Consider the following 23,534-nt stretch of genomic DNA (forward strand, 5'->3'; position numbering starts at 1 on the left):
CTTCGCTTTGCCTGCCAACTAACCTTTCATTAATCACAGTTCTGTCTAAACTGCTGGATTAATACTGCTAAGCTGACAAAGAAGCTTTAGTGAATCTGTCACTAAGAGGCAACAGGACTACAACATGAGGGGAATTGGTTGCCAAAAACTGACGGCTGTAGATAACCATCTCTAACGTTAGCAGTTGTACAGCTGAGGGCCAGTCAGCACATTTTGACATTGCTCATTTCACACATAGATATCCTGTGAGCGCTACCCATGAGGTTGGCACTCATTTTGTTGCTTGTTCCATGAATAAGGTGAGTCACGGTGCGTTACGTTAAATGAAAACAAGGAGCAGCCGGGACAGAGTATGACCACAGCTTGGATATGATGTGGGGCTGGGAGGACATCAAAGCTGAGGGGAGATAACATGTTTTCACAGCATGACGTGGGCCGGCCCAGGGGCAGAGCGCGCTGTGAAGATGTAGATACACGGTCTTCATCTGATAGGCCTCAAAACAGAGCCATTTCCACCATCATTATTCTCTACTCTCATTTTCACTTTGAATTCTAATTTTCTTTTTCTTCCTGTACATCTCCCTCTCCCTCCCTCCCATCTCACTCTCTCTTTCTGTTTTCTCTTGTCTCCTGTGTGTTTTCAAGTGTGTAGCTGGATATCTATTCTTAATACTGTAGACAGAAAATAACCTCTGAACCTTTGGCTCACTCTTCAGGTTACTACAGTGCAAATTGAGTCACAACTAGCAATGGCCAATCTGGTCAGAGTTGAGGTGTTTTGCTAGCACTGTTGGTTGTTCAAACGTCTCCATTCACAAACACACACATCTGCACACGCTTGTCAAGAGCCCTCATGTCGTGCCACCATGCTTCAGAGCTTCTGGGGCTCCTCCCTCTGCGTCCCCCTTCTGCTCCATCAACAGCAGTGATCAGCGATCTGATAGCAGCACCAGAGAGGTGCTCTAGTCAGCGAGGGGAGAGACGCAGAGAGAGAGAGAGAGAGAGAGAGAGAGAGAGAGAGAGAGAGAGGGAGGGAGAGGGAGAGAGACAGAGAGAGAGATGTGAGGAGAGAACAGTGTTGCTGGACTGGAGTGAACATACTCCTATTCTTTCTGTGGTAGCAACAAAATCTCAGCATGACTGCTGCCAGCAATGCGCATTCACAGGCATGCATAATTTAATGTAATGTCATGAAATTAAGACAGTCGTGCATGTAAAATGGGAACCAAGTAAACAGTATATTATATTTTTTGATATTATGCTTGTTATCAAAGTGAGCAAAATCACAGTGTGTGTATATGTGGTTTGCTCCCATTTAATTCACAACCTCGGCGTCATTCTGGACTCCACCCTTTCATTCTGTTCACATGTCAAATCCGTCACCAAATCTGCCTTTTTTCACCTCAAAAACATTTCTAGACTCCGGCCATCGCTCACTGACACCGTTGCTGAGACCCTCATCCATGCTTTCATTACCACCCGCCTGGACTATTGTAATGGAGTCCTGTTTGGGGCAACCTGTAAGACCCTGGACAGGCTCCAGTACGTCCAGAACTCAGCTGCCAGGGTTCTCACCCACACCAAACCCTGGCAGCACATCACCCCCACTCTCATCCACCTTCACTGGGTCCCGGTGAAATTCCGCATCACCTATAAAATCCTCCTCCTCACCTACAAATCCCTCCATTCCCTGGCCCCCCGGTACCTATCTGACCTCCTTCGCCTTCACACTTCATCCAGGAGTCTTCGGTCCACAGGCATGGGCCTGCTCGTGGTCCCTCGCACCTGCCGACGCACCTTTGGGGACAGAGCTTTCAGCATTGCTGCCCCCACCCTCTGGAACTCTCTCCCCTCTGAGATACGTCTCACCCCTACCCTGGACTCATTCAAATCTGCTCTCAAAAAGCATCTATTCAGTCTGGCCTTTGGTCCGTGTTAGCTGGGCTAGTTTTTCTCTTTAGTTTTCTCTTTTGCTTACCTGTGATGTCTGTTCGTTCTGTCTGTTGGTTTTTGTTTGATTTCTTGTGCTTTGTAAAGCGTCCTTGGGTGTTTTGAAAGGCGCTATATAAATCAAAGTTATTATTAAGTTATTAATAGTCGTTTAACGATGCAATACTTGCAATAACCCCATGAAACACCTGATTATTAGAGGAGGTGTCATTTTATAGAACCGTACTGACCCTTTGAATCCCAGGAGCCTGTGGGTGGGCCTGTTTTCAAAGGTTTTATGTAACCCTCTTTTTATTATTGGGGATTTTTTGGTAATTTCCTTCATTTAATTTTCTGGTATTTTTTGTAGTTTCATTTTAAAAAATATATAATTAAAATTATAAATTGTGTAATTTTTAAAATAATTTTCCAGTAATGTTTTACTAATTTACTGATTGTTTTTGTGCACATTTTCTGATACATTTTATGTTTTTTCATTTCTTTTGCTAAATTTTGTAATTTTTTTTTTTTTTTTTTTTTTTTTTTTTTACTAGTAACTAGTTTCTTGCTTTCTTGCTTTCTTTGGGTCATTTCTTGCTAATTTGCTAATCAACTTTTTCCTATGTTTTTGAAAGAAAAAAGTGAATTTGCTTAGCTTTCAGCAGGTTAATGACCTAACTGCACTCAGACCAGCTGCATTATTGTGTGCATGTAAACGAAGCTGATGTTATCCTTTGCAGAGGTGACTCCTCCACCAAATTCAGCTATGCTGGCAACTATTCACTAACATTCAGGGTATTCAGAGGGCTGTTTTTCAGTGTAACCCAATCAAATGTCAGAGAAAAGCCCCACTGTTCCAGGCTGCTGCTGCTCTGCCTTTCTCATGTTACCCAGCCTGGCCTGCAGCCGCCTCACAGCACACACTCCTGTTTCCCTCCCGGCAGGGCTACTATTCATTATTCACAGGGTCGGGTTCCCTCTCTGACACCCCAAACACTCACAGTGCAGCCACAAAAATGTCTGCCACAGCAATTTTGCACACCTGACCCATACACACTGTCTCATTCTCTTCCACTTTCTCGCATATCCGCATACACACACTCTCTCCGCTGTCTGTACACACATTTCACACTTCTCCCTGGTATGAAAATAATCTGCTGATGTGACCAGTGCCAAACACATTAACCCATTCAGGACAGCCCATCCATAGTTTCCCAACAGTGAAGTAACCAGTAAGTGTGTGAGGACATACACATTGAGCATCTAGTTTCATAAATGTGGAAATTAACTTTACATAGCACTTAGCAACCATGGCCGCCTCAAGAATGTATGTGTGTGCATGTGTGTGTGTGTGTGTGTGTGTGTGTGTGTGTGCGCACGGACGCATGTTTGACATTTGCGGGCCTGTGCACATGGTAAGGGTCACTGACCGTGGAAGTAACTCTTGACCTTGAGGTATCCCACACTGAGGCGGAGCACCGACAGTTTGTCGAGTCGCCCCCTGACCTCGGCAGAGAAGGGCAGCAGGTTGGTCAAACGGTCCAGCTCTCCATTCAGACGATCCCTGTGGCGCTTAGATGGATTGGTCTTCACAGGCCCGTCTCCAGGCGGGGTTTTCACACTGCAACGAGAACAGGAGATTCTCATGTTTGCTTATGCACCTTTTTAAATATGTGTATTGATAATGCAGGTTAGAATTTCCACCATGCACTGCAATGGTGGGAATGATTTTGTATGCGAATATAATATCAAATACTCACAGTACAATTTACTTATCCTATTACAAGTCTACACCAGATGAACTTCTGTAAGCTTAAACAAAAGGACACTTGAGTATTACACTGGAGCACTGACAATCCGTCCTTTTCGGTATAGGATTTCTGAGAGACAATGTTGGTGCCAGTCCAAATAAAATAATAAACCAAAACCAGCTACACTGCCTGGTTTCAAGAAAACCAGCATGGGCAGAAAATGTGTTCTCATTATCACAAGAGGGGAAAACACACAAAGAGAAAGTTAGGTGAAGAGAGACTAAAGAGACTCTGTTGGTTTGGACCTTTTTTTTTAATGCATAATGTGAAAGTTGCATTGAGAATTTGTGAAAAAGAAAGTGCAGTCTGCAAAATGAAAGGACAGTCTATTCACTAACATTAGCAGTTGAGTAATAGTTAGGATGATGCCTACAGTGAGGCCAGTGCTGATGGGAAGACCTGCCTTCGTCTTGGGGCAGGTGAGGATCACTGTTTGCTAGTAATCGTGTTATGGACAGAAGCTGCTGCTACCCTACATCGCCCTTTGGGAAGAGAGAGAACAGAACCCTCTGTTCTTCAATAAACACACTTGATCATTTTTACTTTTTTCCCCTTGCACCTTACTGGAGACAAAACACAAGAAAAGTTGCACCATTTAGAGGTCCAGTGTTTAAATCTACCACTACATACTGCCGATACTTATAATTCCACCGACACAATATAAATATGTTTGGAAGGTCACTGCCAAATTTCTTCAAAGACGGAGTTATGCCGTCATTTTGAGATGGCAAGTATCTGTTAATCTCCCAATAGGTCTATGCCATTGTTACTACAACAAATTACCACAATGTGATTCCTCTCCAACAGGCCTGGACACGCCACAGTGCAGTCTGCACTCCCTCCTTGACAAAACACAGAGATTTAGGTGAAGAGATGGATGGAAGGAGGAGAGCCAACAGAACAGGCAAGGGAGAAGAGACAGATAAGGAAAGTTAAGCTAATTGTGAAAGAAAAGAAGGAAAAACAGAAGGAAATAAAATATAGTATTAGAATTCCCAGCAAAAAAAGAATCTTCTTGCAAGATTTTGTTTGCTATAATCACAATCCTTTCACAACTAATTATGATCGGAGCAGTCACATCAGTAAGTTCCGCTTGTTTAGCTATTTTCAGAGATGGGTAAGAACCGATTTGCTGTCAACACACAAATATACTGTCACAGAATAGGAGATCAATTTGTCATTTCTCAAGTGTATGATGGGAAAAAGTTGTGTTTGATCTTTGTGATGTTCAACACATAAAAACCTGTGTATTTCAGATTGACTTGGCGCAAAATCCTCAAAGTCACAACACATCCTCAAATCCTGTGACATTATGATAAGTCAGATCAACACACTGCATAGTTCACTTATATTTTGCTCCTTAATCTGTATAAATTAGTGGTGCTTCCTGACTTCCAACAGTGCTGCAGGACGTTTGCACAACTGTATTTTAAAACAAAGCAATATCACTTAAGAAAATACAGAAAACGGTGAGGTGAATACTGGATTTTAGATTCTACAGCGAAGTTGCATAGCTACAAAACACTTGGACAAGACGTGTTTGGGGAAATCTGATAGACATTTTATGCTGTTTTTAGATGCTGCAAAAAGATGACCCAGTTAACTTCAGTAGTTTTGAAGAAGTGGAAGTATGGCGGTTAACTTGCTGTGTTTGGTTTGTGTACAAACATCAATGGAGTGTCAACTGAGATGGTCAGTAGTCAATGACTGAATTTTCAGTTTGGGGTGAGCTATTCCTTTAAGATAGAAGCTGGTCTCTGTAACCACAAGTCTGCATGACTGCAATAATCTGGGTAAATGTTAATTTTTGTCCTTGTCTTATTTACAAGAAATCAGGAAGCTGCAGTTCAGGACCTATTTTTATATGTAGCACACAAACACATTTAGCCATTGAGCCATTTACTGGTAATCTGAGAGGCAATAATGAGATTTGTGTTTGTGAGATGTGTAACTTGAAAAGGGAAACTCTGACTTGAAGCCCCATGAAAACTCCACGAGTGCTTCTCACATACGGCTAAAAGCCTATATAATAATAATAATAATTATTATTATTATTGTAGGCCAGGTTTACTAAATCATTTGATATTTCACATAAAGCAGTGTATTTTCAATATTTCAGTTCAAGGCAACAGCAGGATTAACTGGGATGATTCACATCAGTGGATCAGATCCCATAACAACACAGACATTTTCTGATGTGTATTTAGAAAATATTAGCCTACACGGATGTTTATTATTTTTCAGCAGAGTAACAGTACTGTTACTTAGTAGGACTGGGATATATTGGTACTCATTCCAGCCCTGATTATGTGTATTACTGTTTGGTGACAGAAAGCAGTTGTGTATAATGCCAACACATCCTAATAAGACATGTGATATCTTGGTTTGATGAACAAAATGAGAGCCCGTATTTTGACGGAGGGGATTCATCTAAGGACAAGATCTAAAATACACAGTTACTGGTTATTAGTGATAAATACATTATAAACAATACATCAAACTCTATGGTAAACCTGCAGTTTATGACTGTTTAACCTCCCCCACAGCATGTCTTATGAAACCATTACAATCTTACTGCATCACTGGAAAGATGCATTTGCAGGCATGCTGTGAATGCATTATGTACATCCGCTCAATGTACACTGTTACCAAGTAGGGCTTGAGAATGGCAACACAAATGAGAGTTACACAAAGGTGCTGTGAACACTGACCAGATAATTGTGCTGCACAGAAGGGATCGTTTACAAGACAACACAAAACAAGCTGACTAGCATCCAACAAACAAACAACAGACAACTTTTATCAGTTGACTTTACAGCGGAAAAGCAAAAGGGGAAAAAGCAGGGACGGCTCCAGGTTTTTCGGGGAAACAATTAAGAAGACAGGCCAAAGGAAGTGAAAATCAGAGAGACAGGGCAGCGAGAGAAACGAAAGTGATTCAGACAGAGGGAGAGAGCAAGACAGGAAGACAGACGGACAGTGAGACACCAACTAAGAGGCAAGTGAAGAGAGACAGGGAGGTTAAAGAGATCTCCGCCACATGTGCAGCTGAGTCTCATACTATTATAGTTCTTTGTTTTTATAAATCACAGTATAACAGTGCTTGCAGTTCAATCAGCTCAGTGTTGACAAAGATGATGGAGCTATGCCTATGAATATGAAATGATATCCGTGTTTTACTTCTCTCTCCCATGAATGGAACTATTGAACTATCGCTTGCAGCTCATGTGTGGTCCATCATGGTGGTGCAACAATACAAGAAAAACAAGAGAAAGCTGACTGGAACAAAATGAGGACAAGAAGAATAGTGTTCCCTGTTGCAGCCAGACATATTTTACACACACAGCTCTTTGTGAGTGTTCAGAGACCCCAGATTCCCTGAGCCATAGCAGCTGTAAACGTTGCCAGGTAGACACTGTCATGTCCTCATACAGATGACTCACAGTGATCTTTAATAAATACAACCAAGTACAGCACAAAGGAAAGTTTTTCTTGAATCAGTTATATGGCCTATTTAACTAGACTTCAGTTACCCTATTACTTGCAATCTCTCAGCAAATACTGCTGATTTCCTCTGTGTTTAATGCTGCTTCCTGCTGTGCTCTCTTGCTATCAAATCTCAGTTTCTGTCACCCAACTGGGATCTAGTGGGCCTCATGACTCCCTGACAATGAAACCGTTTTGTATCCCAATTCATTCTTCGTTTCCATACACCATAATTTTTACTGTTGTGAAATTTTGCTTATTCACTTTATATGAAGCAATCTAAGCCTGCTGAACAGTGAATGAAAAAATGACATCCGGAGCGCCGTGGTCAGGGAGACAGAAAACAGTACTACAATGGTAGGATCCAAACACAAAGCCAACGAAGCCACAAAAACATAGAGTCAACCTACAAGTGGCCACGTGGGCTCCTACCAAGAGCAGGCTCACAGGAAGTTAGGGTGTGAGTAAGTTTGTGTGTGTGTGTGTGTGTGTGTGTGTGTGTGTGCATGTGTGTGTGAGTGTGTGTGTTGGTGCATGCACGCTGATATTTTAGGAGGCCCATAGTTTCCTGGAAAAACTCTCTCATTTATCTAAGTCAGATCGGAAATTTCTAACTGAACATATGACATTAGCCTTATCACATGGAAATTTATAGATTTTGACTCAAACTGCAGTTTATTACATTGCCAGTTTTTTTTTTTTTTTTTTTTTTTTTTTTACAACGTTAGTCATAGAGCATTCATAAAAAATTCCTATATCATGCAGCTCTAATTTGAAACATTTCTTTTACTGTGGAAGATTAACCACGATGTAGACTATCTCTTTAAACAAGAATTTGAAAATGTAAATGACAGTTGTCAGGGTATAAAACCAATGATCTGCTGATGTTTACAAATCCAGACTCAATACTCTAACAGTTAAACCGCAAACTGAATCATGACCTTAAAATCGAAAGTCAAATTGAATCATGGATGTGGAGAATCTTGACACCCCTGAGAAGTTCTGCAATCAGCACACAAAAGGTGTCAGGTCCATCTCTCCAACTTTACCAAATTAATTCTCCGTCTCTGAATGGAATACAATCTGCGACACCATTTGAGTGAGGAGACCAATTTTGAACTCCCTGCCTGAAAATAAACATCTGTTTCAAAAATAACAGATTTGCACACTCCAACTATCTTCGACTAGCAGCAATATAAAGTTTAGAAAAACAAGAATTTAAGGTTGATGACTTAAGGTTTAGGCAGAGTAACTTTCCTATTTAACTGTGACTGACCTGAAACATAAAATATGACTTATTAATGATTTATTACCACTGTGTGTACATGAAGGTATATATCTGATTGTAGTCGTTCCCATTTTGCTGACAGGGGTATAAAGTTACACTGATGATTGATTTGAGTGAGTGTCCTCCCAATCCTATGGGAGTAATGGAAATAGCAACACAGACTGTCTCAACATGAGCCCCTATAAAGCAGGATGAGCCCCCTGCATCTCCACTAAACTGAGCAGAGCATGTTTTGAGACCAAAACACTGTTTGAACAGCCAAAATGTATGTTTACTTTGGCAAACTGTATAACTATCATGATCTTTGTCCAGCGCTGTGGTGTTTTTGGGCAGTAAGAATTACAAAATGTTAAGTATCGTGTTACTCTTTATGAAGCAGGCCTGTGGACTCATAGTTCAACCATCCAGGCAATGAGACTCCTGAAAGAAATCACAGTAACCATCGGCATTAATATTTGTGTGCCTCTTTCATTCTCAGAAAGTATAGACCTCTACGCAGCACTTAAAGGAAGGTGTTGGATTGATGATTATTTAAAAAGAAATACTCTGGTTTCTCTTCTAAATACTGCTTAAAGCTACATATAATCATGTTTTGGCATCAGATGTGGATGAGTGATCTGCTCTATAGATCTTTTAAGTATGTGCAACACCTCTCTCTCCTTGGTAATTAATCATGCCTTTATTCAGTCTCACACTGACTACTGCACTCTGCCACCTGCATTCGCCAGAACAATGAACACAACAGTGAGACTGTGTGACTCCCATATTGACTCACTTATACGGCTGCATTTAAAAAGGTTTTAATTAGATTTATGGCTTGTTACCATGTCTTATTAAAGAGATTTGAGTCCCTTACAGAAGCATAACCTTAGATCAACAGATAAAGCTCTTTTGACTGTGCTAAAGAGACGTGATGATTGAGCTCTGGCAATCGGAGATTGTAACTTTGGAGCAACTTGCTTGAGGAAAAAAGATAAGCAAAGTCTCTATCTGCTGATAATGCACAAGCGAAACCTTGCACTGAATTTTAGTCTCACACGAGATCGAGCTATACGTTCACTTGTGTGTGTTTTTTTTTTTTTTGTTTTTTATTTGCAATCAGCAGGGTGATAACTTTTAAGATGACAGCTGATGAGTCCTGTCCTTTTCATTAAACAGTTCTGTGTATGTTTAAGGTACATGCTATGGCAATGAGAACTATGACATGCACAACAAAAACTTTACTCGAATGACGGCAACAATCAACAGCCTGTTGTACCAGTAAAGAAACGGTTACAATAATAGGAATTACACAGGCCCAATGGTGACTTATCTGTTTACATATTGGCTCTATAATAACAGTGTTCAGTACTGTTGATACAGGACAAGAAGGAAAGCAACAGTCACCATTACACAGCTGAATTAGCAGCAATTTGTTTCGAATGCAAAACATGTCTGCAAAACATGGATTCAAACTTACATCTCATTTTAATTTTCTAAAACATTGGAATAGCCCGTTTTTTCCCCCTTTTTTAAAAATGTTTTGTAAAGCTTACACACCAGCGTTGATGATTTGATCCGCCAGTCAATGTATGTGTGTTATGTGTGCGTTACTCTTGCTATTAAACTATAAGCATAATTTCATCTTTTTCCTCAGAGGTAGGTGTTGCCTAAACTGTGCAATATGGCCTAATCTGATAACCACTGCTGTCACATTACTCCCTTGTAGAAATTAAATTAGCAATGATATATAATTTGATCCCAAAACTGTGATTATTTGATAGATTCTGTTATGAATGCATATTTGTATAGCACTGCAGTGCTGAATTCACTGTTATTCCTCATTCAGCAATTTACAGATCATGCTCAAAAGCTGTAGCCACAAGACATTACCAGTACAAAGTCATCTGATTAAAACATTACAAAAGGCAAGTCTATAAAAGTGAGTTTTAAGAAGTGATTTAACCCTCCTCTTATCTTTGGGGTCACTTTGACTCCATGCCCAGATATGGGTAACAATTCTTCTTATAGTCATATTCTGGAGGTCTAACTGGGGCTCAAACTGACCCCCAAGTGATAAAAGTCAGTAAATCTGAAGGCAACAGGAAGGTTGAAAGGTGATATAAGCTGCGCCAGCCTCGGCTTCGCATGCAGGTTACTTCAAAGCCACAAAGGGGACTTGTGGCAAAAACACTGCCACCTTCCAGGACAACCTAAACCATTTGTGTCACCCTTCAGTAACTTCACACCGACCAGGCTGTCACCACCTGACCTGCCCACCGCAGTGTGAGGGCACCGACTGACCCTGACTGGAAATCATCTGAAATATCACACAGGTCACTCCACCTGACTCTGAGTCACAAGGGAAACAATGTGCACTGAAAAGAAAGTCTAGAGTGATGCACCATAATGATATAGGCTATCAGCCGTATTGATGAGGTGACTTATCGGCTGGAAATGACCTCGCACCACGCCCACCGAGCACCGAGTGACGGCCACTGAGGCTGCAGCCGTGCAATGGCTATTCCATAGCCCGCGGTTACGTATCTCGCAGTAAAAAAAAAAAAAAAAAAACAACCTCAGAAATAACCAGTCTTACTTTTTTTGAACGGGCTTCTTCCTCCTCTTCCCCGCGTAGACTCCACCATTTCCCAGCATGGTGGCTTTGAGCTTGTCGCCAACTTTCCTCTTCCTTTACAGTTAAATTAAAAAGCCTTGAAATGTCCAAACAAGCGCAAAAGTTTTGTTTCTGTACTCCAAAGACACACCCTGTCTGTTCTTTTCCTCACAGTGACCAGTAAAATATTACAGTATAGTCTTTATGAAAAGTGAACGCTCCGAGCCAAACCCAGAAAAATCCAAATAAGCGGAGTAAAACAGCATTTTGCGGCGTCCTTGTCTGTCAAAGACAAAATTACGAAGTCGCAAACTTTCCAAGGGAAATAGTACACTGTAGCCAGCCCTGCGTCTGCGTTTTCTCCTGACGCAGCCAATCCGCTTCGCTGTAACATCGGTGCGTCTCTGTCACGAGGCTCATGATTGGTGGGAGCCTTTTCCATTGTTTATCTTCCTACATCTAGTCTAGAGCCATATAAACGTCGGATTACTTAATCCTCTCATGTTGTGTATTCCGTAAAGGAAGTTAGTTTTTGAGGATGACACTTTCTGACAGGCTGTGAAGTCTAATCTGCTGTCTCCGGCTCCACTTCCAAGTGCAGTTGCTGTCGTTTTGTGATTCTGCCATGTTTTTTTTTTTTTTTTTTCTCGGTGTTTTTCCCCCCTTGCCTCCTTAACAATGTTGTGTAACCTGTAACTCCATCCAGTGGCAATGATGATTATGGCATGTTTATTTACAGGCACAGCTCAAAAAAGTGTCCAAGGAATGCAAAAGGAATCTCACTTTTGATGTTGCTTTTTTCTTTTCTTTTTTTTTACTCACAAAATAGTATTTATTACCCATAGCTAATGCACATTGATCGTTACATGATTGGATTTAAAAGTGAGAAAAGAATCTGTCAGTGTTACCCCAATGCTCTTCAAATTAAAAAAAAAAAAAAAAAAAAAAAAAAACATATTGCAGGGCATAAAACATTTCACTTCTACTTTTTCAGATTAAAAAATGTAACATGTTGTTCATGAAAAACAAATCAAACTGTATTCTTCGGTAATTCAGTAATCCACAAGTGTATTTACACAGTAAAGTTACCAACTAGATGTGGTTGAGAGAAGGCTTGTATTGCTTCAATTACACAGGTGAAAGAAAACAATTTTTGTGGCTCAAAGTGGACTTGTCATTTGGCAGTTGCATGTGATGATTAAGAGACAGCTGAAATGGTTTTGACCCCAAATTCAAAACACCAGGTTCTTCGGGTTTTCCCAGGGAAATCCCTCCCTGCCAAAATGACCGTAGCAGGCGGTGGCCTGGTAAATTGGCCTTTTCAGACCGAGTTCTCTGTAAAAGAAACATACTCAATGTTAAACCTGGCAGTTTTCTTTAAAGGGCTGTTCACAAAAAAAAAAAAAAAAAAAAACATGCAGATACACAGAGAAAAAGAAGGTCTCAGGTAAGTGTTTTGCAGGTAACATCACATGCAAATTTGCACATACTTCACAATGACTCCAGGTCTCAAGTCAAAGTTTTTCTGCACTATCTGGAGCAGCTCCTCTTCATCCCTGGTCGACGTGCCATAGTGAAACACTGAGATGGACAGTGGGTGGCTCACACCGATGGCATAGGAGATCTACAGGGCAAGACAAGACACCAAACGCCACAGTCATGACTGATCATCTACAAGGCCTTCTCACAGACTGTCACATAATTATTACCTCCAACAGAAGAGCCGGGCCAGAGGTATGGTTTCACCCCATTCTGTTTGTCTGTTTGTTAGCAGGATACCTCAAGATGTTATGAATGGTTTTACATGAAACTTTGTGGAAAGGTTGTTCATGGCAGTGGGTGTGGCTTCTCACAAAATGGCATGTAACTAAAAATATCCCAAAACTTTTTCATACCGCTTGGACAAAGCACATGATTAATTTTTGGTGATTTTCCAACATGTGGAACTGGTTTATTGTGATAATTGCAAAGTGTTGGTGGTGGTATACGCTCCACTGAGTGCTTTTTAGCTATGTAGTCATTTATTTTGGTCAGGATTGTTTGTATCCCAGACTGGGCACACAAGCCCATCTTTTCAAAGGCTTTGGTGCCAAAACTAAGGATGACACAAATGTTTACTGCCATTATAAGATCTGGGAGGTGACATACGGTGCAGAGGTATATTGTGAGAGTTCCCAGTTTCACATGACATGCATAGGCTGGTGATGGGCTAGAGCAACTTCAATGTTTTCTGAAGAAGGGATTGGCAGCCCTACAGCAGGTTTTAGGCCCTCTGATCACACTGCTAACTACTGGCAGCAGAAAGTGTATCTTAACAGCATCAAATTGTGCATTCCCTCACCTGAACTAGGACTCTCCTGCATAGTTTGGCTTTAACCAAAGACTTTGCAACCCAGCGTGCTGCATAAGCCCCAGATCGATCCACTTTGGAGTAGTCTTTCCCAGAGAAAGCCCCTCCTCCATGGCCTCCCCATCCTCCGTAGGTGTCCACTATTATTTTGCGCCCTGTGAGTCCTGCGTCACCCTGGTGATATACAGACATCTAAATGAAGTCATACATAGGCACAAACAAACACTTACACCACAGCAGACACATAACCTGCATGCAGACACATTGTACCAATTCTCACTGACCCGTGGACCGCCAAAAAGGAATTTCCCACTGGGCAGGAGATGGTAGATGGTCCTGTCATCCAGGTACTTGGCAGGAATGACAACCTTGACCACTTTCTCCATCAGATTGTGTCGGATCTCCTCCAGGCTGATGTCAGGACGGTGCTGCACCGAGATGACCACAGTGTGAACACGTACCGGCTCCATGGCTCCCATGTTGTCTCTGTACTCCACCGTGACCTGCAGGAAACGACACAGTGCACTAAAAGCAGACATGTATTTCATGAGATTATTACTACAACGGCGTATTCGGGTCATTTTAGGGGGGAACAAAATTACAGTGCAAGGGGAGAGGGGTAATATTCTGAGAAACAAACTCAAAATTTAAGTTGTAAATTTACAGGGAAAAAAAATAAAAAATTATGAGAAAAAACATTTTGAGATTATGAAGTCACAAATTTATGAAAAAAAAACTCTGAAAACTCTTTTTCTTATACTTATCTCGTACCTCTCTTGTACTCTCACACTTGCCACATGGCCTCACTTTACAAGGCTGGATCAGCCACACACTGCAGACGCTGCCACTTACTGTGTATCAGGCCTGCAGCTGATGATCTCATCAAATTAGACTTTGCAATCGGATTCAGTAACAAAGTAATGCTGGTGATTTTAGTCCAGAATCACAATAATTTTCTTCTGAATTAGCTCAAGTCACGGCAATGTCGCTTTAAAGTCCAGATGCTGATGATAATATTGTCATTCTGGGCTAAAATCACCAGGATTTCCTGCTTACTAAATCCAACAGTATAAGAATAACTATTTTTCAGAGTTTTGACTTTTCCAAATTTGTGAGTTTATAATCTCAGAATATATCTCAGAACGTTTTTTTCTCATAATTTTATGACTTTAATCTTTAATCTTTAGTACCTAGGCATATCACCTCTCCTCCCCTCGGCTCTGTAATTTTTTTTCTCCCTACAATGGCACTAATATGCCCTTGTATTGTTACTGCAATGCTCATAACAGCACGTAAACATAGACTTTTATCCCCCCCCATCACACACAAACACACACACACACACACACACACACTTATACTTCATTTTCTCACCTGTGTCTTGGAGTCTGGTTGTATCCAAGGACACTCTCCATTACGTGACAGCTCCTTCATCCTGTAGTTGAGTTTGTGAGCCAGAAGGATGGTTAAAGGCATGCACTCCTCGGTCTCATCTGTGGCATAACCAAACATCAGACCCTGAGGAGACAAGAGACCTGTTAAAAATGAACATGAGGTCCTCCGAAAAAGTGAAGTCATGAACAGAAATGCTAGGCTCACATGGGTATTTTTTTTGCCAAGGCTTAAATGGAAGACACTGTAATTATCTGTTCCAACAAAAATGATGAAAATAGGAATGATGACCATTGAAAGAATGCCTTGTATATGAAAATCTCTGAATATCACTAATAACTCAATAACTTTTCATGGAAGAGGACATTGGTTTTGATATTTTCTCTACATTAGTTCAGCTTTTTACTGCAGTAAATCACAATGTATTGCAATGTCATATTCCAAGGAATTTAAATTGGCATTATCATTGTGTCATGCTCAGGCCTTATGATAATATCGTTTCAGGGGTTTTGTTATGATTCACATATTTTTCTGTTTCTCATTTATTTTTCTAGTTCTTATAATTTCACTTGTGCGTATAATATATTCTTCTCTTGAGAAATTGAGCAACTGCAACTGACTCAATTTCCCCTCAGGGATAAATAAAGTATTTCTGATTCTGATTCCCACACTTAGTGAGGCAGCCTTCGGTGCTGCAGATGTATCAGAGACCTTCATTGAACAGTGCATGCTACAACGGCAGGCTTGTTTCTACAGTCATTCTTGGTAAAAAAAAAAAAAAAAAAAAAAAAAAATTGCCTCTCCAGCAAAAAGGCAGAATGAATGAGTAGTAAATTCAAGTTAAAAAACAGGATTAAAGTTTGTGTACTGAACCTGGTCCCCTGCACCGATATCCTCTTGATCCCTGCCTTCAAACACACAGTCGGATATCTCTTCACACTGTGGCTCCAGAGCTACCAGAACGTTGCAGGTCTTATAGTCAAAACCTGCAGAATACAGTTATTTCAATATCAGCATCCTCTATCAGTCCACATTTACCAGTGTTATATGAATGACCAGAGTAAAATCTAACCGTACCTTTGGAGGAGTCGTCATACCCAATTTTCTTGACTGTGTTTCGAACCACCGTCTGAAGATCCACTACGGCCTTAGATGTCACTTCTCCACAGAGCAAGATCATCCCCGTCTTCGCCACACACTCTGTTGCAAAACATTCATATCTTATGAGACAAGAGCCTGAGTCTTCAGTGTTTCAAAAACAGGTAGGAGCTGACCTGGAAGACAAGGTTCTCATACAAGAAGCTTCTTCAGTTCAGCTGAAGAAGCTTCATGGAAGAGAAGTGAGACGTCTTCAAGAACCTACAAGTCCAGTTGACCTCAACTGAACTCTATGTGGATAACCATGACCTGAATGACTGAAAACCTCCACAAATATACAAGACAATTTCTTTTGTTGCAAGCGTTACATCATCATTATAGGTCAATCTTCATTCAATTGTATAGTTGACCAACTGGTTAGGGAAACCCAAGCCAGGAACCACAGGACTAAAAATCAGTCCAGTGATTCATCATGTGCAAAACCGATTGTTTTCCACAGAGAACAATGGCAAAGCAACAGTGAGGGGTGAAAGGATATATATTAAAGTTCTTAAGTGACAGCACTACAATTCAGTGAAGCTCATTTGGGTATAAAAAGCGTGCCAAAACTCTGAGTAAACAAAAGCAACGCACTCACTGTACATAGCATAAATTGGATATGATTTACTATACCAAATTACATTTGTTCTTATAAAATCTGTCCATATTGTCCTTTTGCAGTGATTATACTGTTTTGTTTTGTTTTTTAATATAATTTTATTTTATCATTATTTCTAAATTGTAAGGCACACAGATAGGCAAAAGTTGGACATAGTGGTAGAGGTGTCATTAACCTTGGTGAATATCCAACATGTGGAAGTGCCAAATCTCAACAATTGCACGGTGCTGTTGGAAGTTTGGTCTCTACTGGGTGCATTCTAGTTTCTACTGTTACATTTCAGAAAATATTAAAATGAATTTTAAGTCTTTCCCAGTGCTTCGTCCTTCCAGTGCATGCTGAATGCAAGTAGACAATTGCAGAGCAGCAAGGCGAGTGTTTAGGACTTGCACATACACCTTTCACTTTAGCAGGTTGACCGATTTGTCCACCTAGATAATATTTTTCATTGTATTGCCTTCTTTCTTGTATTGATCTTCTGTATTTCAGGGTAATTCTACGGATTAATGGACTAATAACTGGTTAGGAAACATGGCTATATAAATAGTCTGTCTTCCTCTTCCTCCTGTGTGTCTCTCTTCCTCTCTATTTGCCTTTGTCAGCATGAAACCTGTGGCTATTTAGATCAGAAAAGCTGAAGAGAAGTTTCTGCAAATTGTGGTGTTGCAGTCCACTATGAATTATCAAAGGTAGGGTAAGAGTCCCTCTTAAGCCCACGTACCATATAAGCCCACTTGTGACTTCTGAGTCAAATTAAAAAAAAAAAACTACATCACCATTTTTGCTGGTTCATGGTTCTTCCAATGAAGCTGCTGTTACATAAATTATCCTTTTTATTGTAAGCCTGATCTTGAGTTATCGAAGCACATGTGTGACATGTGCCTAACTAAAATGTTCTCACTTAAATTGGGGCGGTATATATTAAAAATGTCTGAAAAGCAGATTTGGTGGGCTTAAGAGGGACACTTACCCTAACTTGTAATTCAAGGCCATGTCAAATGTCAACGTTATCTAAGCAGTAAACACTACATTTTATTATTCTGATGATCCAAAGGGCAGCATTTAAAGTTTCATAACACAGGCATGTTGCTTTCATGTTGCTTCACAGATAAGAAACAGAGAGAGAAAGGCCAAGAAAAATACGCACACAAACCAAAGAGAGCGAGATGAAGAGCATTCAGTAATATTTATTTATACGTTGTGCAGCACTGTGAAGCAAAATGACAAAAAGGTATTTGCATTTTCAATAAAGTGTGAACATAACATGCAAATTTAACCCTTAGGTCTTCTTCATTCTCCTTTAATAGCTGTAAACAGGACAGGCATAATCAAGAAAAATAATAATAAAAAAAAAAAAGAAAGAAAAAGCAGAGAAACAGCGCAAATCAAAATGACTACAGACAGGCAGGAGCTCAGTCAGTGCTGAATAAGGTGAACAAGTGACACTTCAACAGGTCGGCATCTTCATCATAATGCCCTCTATATCAGCCTACATCAAATGGTCTCTGTCATATTGTTCAGTGCCTTGCTCAAAGGAACTCTGACGGTGGTTTCTGAAAGCCTACAGAGCATTTTCCTTCTGCAGATTTTTCCAACCATGCCACCTCAGTTTATTTGTATCCCTTACCTCTTCACCCTCTATATCCTCCTAGCAGATGCCCCCAGATCTTGTGAACGAAACTCGACAAGATGAGGACTTAAACCGCCTTGCTGAAACTAAGGAATTAGAAGTGACTGTTCTTATATAAATTAATTTAACTATTAAAACCACAGACCCTCACGGCCACCATCTCAGCCGGTTTTTGTTGCATGCTGCCACTGGAATCTCTTTTCACAATATGTATTCTTATACATCCTCTCCTGATACTCACCACTAAAGAATGGAATATGGATAAAATTTTAAAAATGATTCAACTCTACTAGTTTCATCCTTTTCAACTTGAGGATGAACACTGTTTCCGGGGTGTGGAGGTTCTTGAAAATTAAAATTTCATTCATCAGAGAGTCTTCCAGTCTGAACATGGGAGTGTTGGGACCACCACAAGTTTGGGAGCCACACACCCAGGGTGTTCCCATCGAGTCTTACAATAAAAACAGAGCACTTACCACAGGCCACTTTAGAGTCAGGGTCCTGGGCTAGGTATGCATCGAGAACAGCATCACTGATTTGATCACACATTTTATCTGTGGACACAAAGCCTGAGGTGAAAACTCGGGCAGCTGGAATAACAGAGGTGAATGTAATCTGCACAGATAAACCAAACATTATAAATAATACACGGTGGGTGGGCTGCAGCATTCAGTGTATGCACAAACGGGACAAGCCCACAGATATTATTTATTAGTCTACTGCGAATACAATACCAGAATGTCCTTCTCCCACTGATTCAGATGTAAATAGGAAGGTCTTCCCACTAGATCTGCCGCTGGGATTCATTTTCAGATCCTGGTCGGAGAAAACTTGGTGAGCTTTTACCAGAGTTAGTCAGAGCGCACAGTGAACTTGGTCAAACTGCGCTACGGGTAAACACATTGATCGACGCCGACTGGGAGTAATCAAACAATAATTAACCCTGAGGGGCAGGGCCTGGTCAAAACAGGCCACCAGCTTGAAGCCTTTAAACACTGCTGTTAGATGGCTATTTTCACGATGAAATAACTTTTCACCACTGAGGCTTGGAGTTGCAGCTGTGCCATCCTTCCTCCAGGACCACCAAATCAACAGTGAAATGTTTTGGTATTTGTGTTAACTGCGCAATAGCACGGCGCAATGTCCTCTAAAACTGTGTGGCCGGATATTTTTTTCCAAGGATGGCGAAGGCACGGCCTAATTGACTTGTATTCATTCTCTACAGTCTTTTTCTAATCTTAGCCATGACCAATTTATGCCCAGTCCTAACGTTACCTTAATCCCAACCTTAACCCTACCCTTAACTTTAACCAATAAGGTAAAATGACCACTCAAAATGTACAAAAAGGCCCTCGCCATCCTAGGTAAAAAACGGAGAAAAAAAAAAAAAAAAAAAAAACGGAGATTTTTCTGCTAGCAGCCCGGACGGCCACTGGGTGTCGCTGTTTTCACGACCCTGATTGAAAGCATGGGTTACAGCATAGGTGAAAGCTTGTCACTGTTATTCAGTGTTGGTCACACTGTACTTGAAATGCATTGTGCTGCATCACAGGCCAATATAATATGATCAATATTCAAACTTAGACTAAATGCATTTAAATGTCACATTACTCACAAAGAAGTCCCATTACATATCAAACTCCCCACATTTTTGCAAAAGTGTCCCATGTATATTCACATCACACTCTGATTATAAAATTGCGACGCACTCGGTGAACAGGTGCTTAATATGCGTTGTGAGTGTCACCTTTTTGCCAAGTAAGTGTTACCTCAGTTCAGTGGCTGTATAGTTTGAGAGGAGGAATAAGGCACACTGCAGCCAACAAGGCCAGGTAGCATGTACCATATACCTGTCAGTTTGTCTTCACCATGAAACAGCACTCCCTGGCAGGAAATGTGCAAAAGTGTCAGTAAACTGCACCAAACAGTGTGATGAAATGTATTTACTATATTCCATTTCAGTCCCTCATTCATTTTTACTACTGGGTCCTTGAAGTACTCTCTGCTTCTGCCCTTGAGTATTTGGCAAGCTTTCACCAAAGTGCAGTGCCCTCCCACAGTTCACCTTGTCTGACTCACATGTAGATCAATTTTTTAAATCAGAGAAGCACATCCTGAACTGAGACTAATCCTAATGTGTTTTGGTTCTAGAGAAGTACCACGACTACAGCTTTTTCTTATTTTATCTTTATGAAAAAAAAATTACATCTTCACCACGAGGTAGACCTGTATCATGCTCTGCTCCTTTTGCTCTGCTCTCCACTGCAGGACTGATACACTGGGACTCTCTAGTGTGTATGCAAAACATATCTACCTCATACACACACACACACACACACACATACACACACACAAACACATGCACATACAAACAAAGAACATCTCATCCATCTGACACTCAGCCGGAGCTGCTGATAGACCACAACACATGCAGGCCATACTGCTTCTAAGACTGCTTCTCGAGAATATATGAGATGAAAATACACTTAATAGACACATGGAGTACTTGGAACCAGGGGACGTACATCATTGCAACACTTTGTCTCATGCATATGCAAAACACAAACAAATTCACACCTCAACTTACAGGCTAAAGGAGGCTAAAGGCCCAACATCAGTCTTTCCAGTGAACCAGCATGGACCACACCAGGACCCTGGCCCTGTTAGACCTCAGTGGAACTGAACTTTTATTAATATTGTTAGTGGGGTTTTGTCCACAGGGATATGGCTGTATAAGAACCTGCTGGTAAAAGAGTTATAGTACAATGTCAGGTTCCCTTTCATGTTTCCTCTGGTGTCATATGTTTCATGTACATCACTTCATTTCTGCAAATGATCTGGTAACATACAGGCACCGGCAGTCTACAATCAAACCTCCAAACAGGTCAAGTTCCTCCCTGGTTTCAAAAAAAAAAAAAAAAAAAAAAAAAAATGGATCAAGTATATTTGCATGAAAGAGAGTCCTCCCTTCCTGGTTGGAGCCTGATACTGGTCACAGAGCATACAGAGTGCTCAACACTGGCCATGGAAATAAAGTGAAGCAAGCAGGTGACTTCACCTTTTTATTGTCTTTGAGCAGCGGCCTTTGCCCAGAAGTATCAGTTCAGTGCTGACCTGCATCCTCTGCTGGGCTGGATGGTATGTAAAATACATAGAACTGGGAATAACAGAAAAGCTACAGTCAGTCACAGCAGTATATTTTAACTGACTGAATCTACAGTCCTGTGAGATTAGTATTTTGGTGTATAATTCACTTTACTCATGTGGTTAGAATAATTTTTACTTGTGTGGATGAAAAAACAGGACATGGAGCTGCTGCATGTCCATCTTACTAACTCTAGTTCTTTGTTTTGGTGATGATTGGCTCATGCTAAGCCAATGGCAGACTTTCACTGAAGTGGCAGGGAGTTAATGTGTAACACAACAGAGGTGCAACCTTAAGTAGACATTGGGTCTGCTCTTACAGTATGACTCATATTTGTTTACCATGCAAGCTGGACTGGACGGTAGGACTTTGTGAAGCTTTGTTCTTTGTATGAAGTAGAGTTGTTCTGCTGGTTGGACTTGACCACACTGCCATGGTAAGTAATGGGTTATATTTGTCTTTTTGCTTGTCATGAAAGTGTTTCTTCAGTTATCCACAAATAATCTCTCTTGTGACAGAGGTTGTTTTAATAGTATGTCTAAAGGGTTTTACATTAATATGGGTAAACTAGGCCAGCCAGATGACCAAAGTGCTTGTGGGTTACAAATGACTATCCTGTAGGCACGGGATACTCAGGTAGTTCTGGCCAGGGGCCCATTCAGGGACATAAAATGGAGCCAGGGCCCACAGGATAACACAAGCCATTACTGACTTCTTTCCTTTTAAAACATATTTACCACAATCATTTGTCCTGCTGTAACTTACATGCTAAAAATGCCATGACATAAGGCACTGGCCACAACAGCAGTAACTTCTCTCCTTTTTAACCCCCTGAAACCATTATATATTTAAAACTGAATTACAAAAAAGACTAGAAAAAGTCTAGAAAAATATATAGAAAAATACATATTTGCAGTGATTATGATTGTATATCTTAAATCAAATTCAAAGAAAACTTCAAGACAGTTACCAAATAATTCAAAGTAATAAAAAATTGAAAGGATTGCAGCAAATTTTGTTCAGATTCTGAGATAAACCCTTTCAGAATTAAAGCTCTCCCCACACCTTTAAATTATTCTTTTTGATTTAATTGGCTTTTGGGGAGACCAGCATCAATGTCCTGGAGGGTCGGATGTGGTCCACGGACTGGACTTTGAGTGTCTGTGCTGTAGGCCCATAAAGTCACAAATGTGATAACACAGTTTCCTGCATCAGTTTCAGGAAGTGAAGCCTTTTACTGCTAATCTTGTTTGTGTGGCTCGCCTCAGTGTAAATTTGCAGAAATTGTGACTGACTCATGATTTGCTTCCCCAGTAATTCAGAGAGGTTTTCTGCGTTCTTCTTTTCCCCTGTATACATATTTTATGTTGATTTATATTTTTCCACAGGATGACTCAAGTTCTCAGCCACCTGCAGCGGGCAAGCTTGACCAAGTGCAGGGCCAAGTCAACGAGGTTAAAGTCATTCTGAAAGACAACATCAACAAAGTGCTGGAGCGGGGGGAGAGATTAGATGACTTGATCGGCAAGACAGATGGCCTACAGGCAACCGTGAGTGAGATTCAGCTTGTAGCCTGAAAACTTAGCATATGGCTCCTCAAAGACACAAGGTAGCTGTAAAAAAAATTATTGGATTTAACCACGTTTTAAAGTAACTGTTACTTTTTTTTTTTTTCAGGCTGAGTCTTTCCAAAAAACATCCACACGGGTGGCCAGGAAGTACTGGTGGAAAAATATTAAAATGATGATTATAATTGGTGTGATTGTGCTGATCATCATCATCCTCATTATCCTCTTTGCTACGAAAGTTATATAAAAATCATATAGAAGTCCTTCATCAGTTCAGGATTGAAGGTTAGATGGAGAGAGACAGAAAAAAAAAAACAGCTTACCTTCAGCCAGTTTTCATCACTAAGCATTTTGTGATTTAATCAGCCATGTGCAAACTTTTGATCATTCAAGCTCAAGTTTTACTCTGTTTCAAGATCAAATATTTATGTAAAATTGCATCTCTAAAATGAGATCGTACGGTGAGATAAAAATCAGAGCTGCAGAACTTAAACTGTTAGTTGGCATCAGCTTCAAAAACCAAAATGCTTCTTTACACTCCAACAATCATGAACATGAGCATTTAACATCTGAAAAAAAGATC

At 40.6% G+C, this 23,534-nt stretch overlaps 3 protein-coding genes across 4 annotated transcripts in view; 1 reads left to right on the forward strand and 2 right to left on the reverse strand.

Moving 5' to 3' along the window:
* Positions 1–11,705, reverse strand: part of LOC115369002 (aryl hydrocarbon receptor-like) — a 33,737-nt gene extending 22,032 nt beyond the window's left edge. The window contains exons 1-2 of the mRNA XM_030065495.1: positions 11,093–11,705; positions 3,360–3,550 (exon numbers count right to left, since the gene is read on the reverse strand). Of these exons, the coding sequence (XP_029921355.1) occupies positions 3,360–3,550; positions 11,093–11,151 (250 nt within the window). The 5' untranslated portion in view covers positions 11,152–11,705. The remainder of the gene's footprint in view (positions 1–3,359; positions 3,551–11,092) is intronic.
* Positions 11,706–11,825: 120 nt separating this feature from the next.
* Positions 11,826–19,359, reverse strand: mat2al (methionine adenosyltransferase II, alpha-like). 2 transcript variants are annotated; one of them, XM_030066085.1, is made up of 10 exons: positions 19,181–19,359; positions 18,973–19,054; positions 18,715–18,792; positions 15,930–16,052; positions 15,726–15,838; positions 14,835–14,978; positions 13,745–13,963; positions 13,452–13,634; positions 12,601–12,734; positions 11,826–12,445 (listed from the first exon to the last, which is right to left on the reverse strand). In XM_030066085.1, the coding sequence occupies exons 2-10, from the start codon at positions 19,043–19,045 to the stop codon at positions 12,343–12,345; spliced, it is 1,170 nt and encodes a 389-aa protein (XP_029921945.1). In that variant the 5' UTR covers positions 19,046–19,054; positions 19,181–19,359; the 3' UTR covers positions 11,826–12,342. The 2 variants fall into 2 exon arrangements, with proteins under 2 accessions (XP_029921945.1, XP_029921944.1); XM_030066084.1 differs by having other exon boundaries at positions 19,276–19,350.
* A 1,888-nt stretch (positions 19,360–21,247) lies between these two features.
* Positions 21,248–23,531, forward strand: LOC115368726 (vesicle-associated membrane protein 8). The gene is made up of 4 exons (XM_030065040.1): positions 21,248–21,376; positions 21,733–21,819; positions 22,772–22,933; positions 23,061–23,531. Exons 2-4 carry the CDS (start codon positions 21,817–21,819, stop codon positions 23,196–23,198), a joined length of 303 nt encoding a protein of 100 aa, XP_029920900.1. The 5' UTR covers positions 21,248–21,376; positions 21,733–21,816; the 3' UTR covers positions 23,199–23,531.
* The last annotated feature ends 3 nt before the right edge of the window (positions 23,532–23,534 follow it).

Source organism: Myripristis murdjan, chromosome 12 (genome assembly GCF_902150065.1).
Source record: "Myripristis murdjan chromosome 12, fMyrMur1.1, whole genome shotgun sequence".
Taxonomy (NCBI): Eukaryota; Metazoa; Chordata; class Actinopteri; order Holocentriformes; family Holocentridae; genus Myripristis; species Myripristis murdjan.

Excerpts from the sequence above, each read along its gene's own strand:
- mat2al (XM_030066084.1), bottom strand. The coding sequence starts at position 19,305 with ATGGCACAGCTGCAACTCCAAGCCTCAGTG. Across the intron at positions 16,053-18,714 it reads TGACTCTAAAGTGGCCTGTG|AGTGTGTGGCGAAGACGGGG; the intron begins GTAAGTGCTCTG and ends GTTTTGCAACAG. Across the intron at positions 12,735-13,451 it reads GCAGGAGAGTCCTAGTTCAG|ATCTCCTATGCCATCGGTGT; the intron begins GTGAGGGAATGC and ends CTTGCCCTGTAG.
- LOC115368726 (XM_030065040.1), top strand. Across the intron at positions 22,934-23,060 it reads CAGATGGCCTACAGGCAACC|GCTGAGTCTTTCCAAAAAAC; the intron begins GTGAGTGAGATT and ends TTTTTTTTTCAG.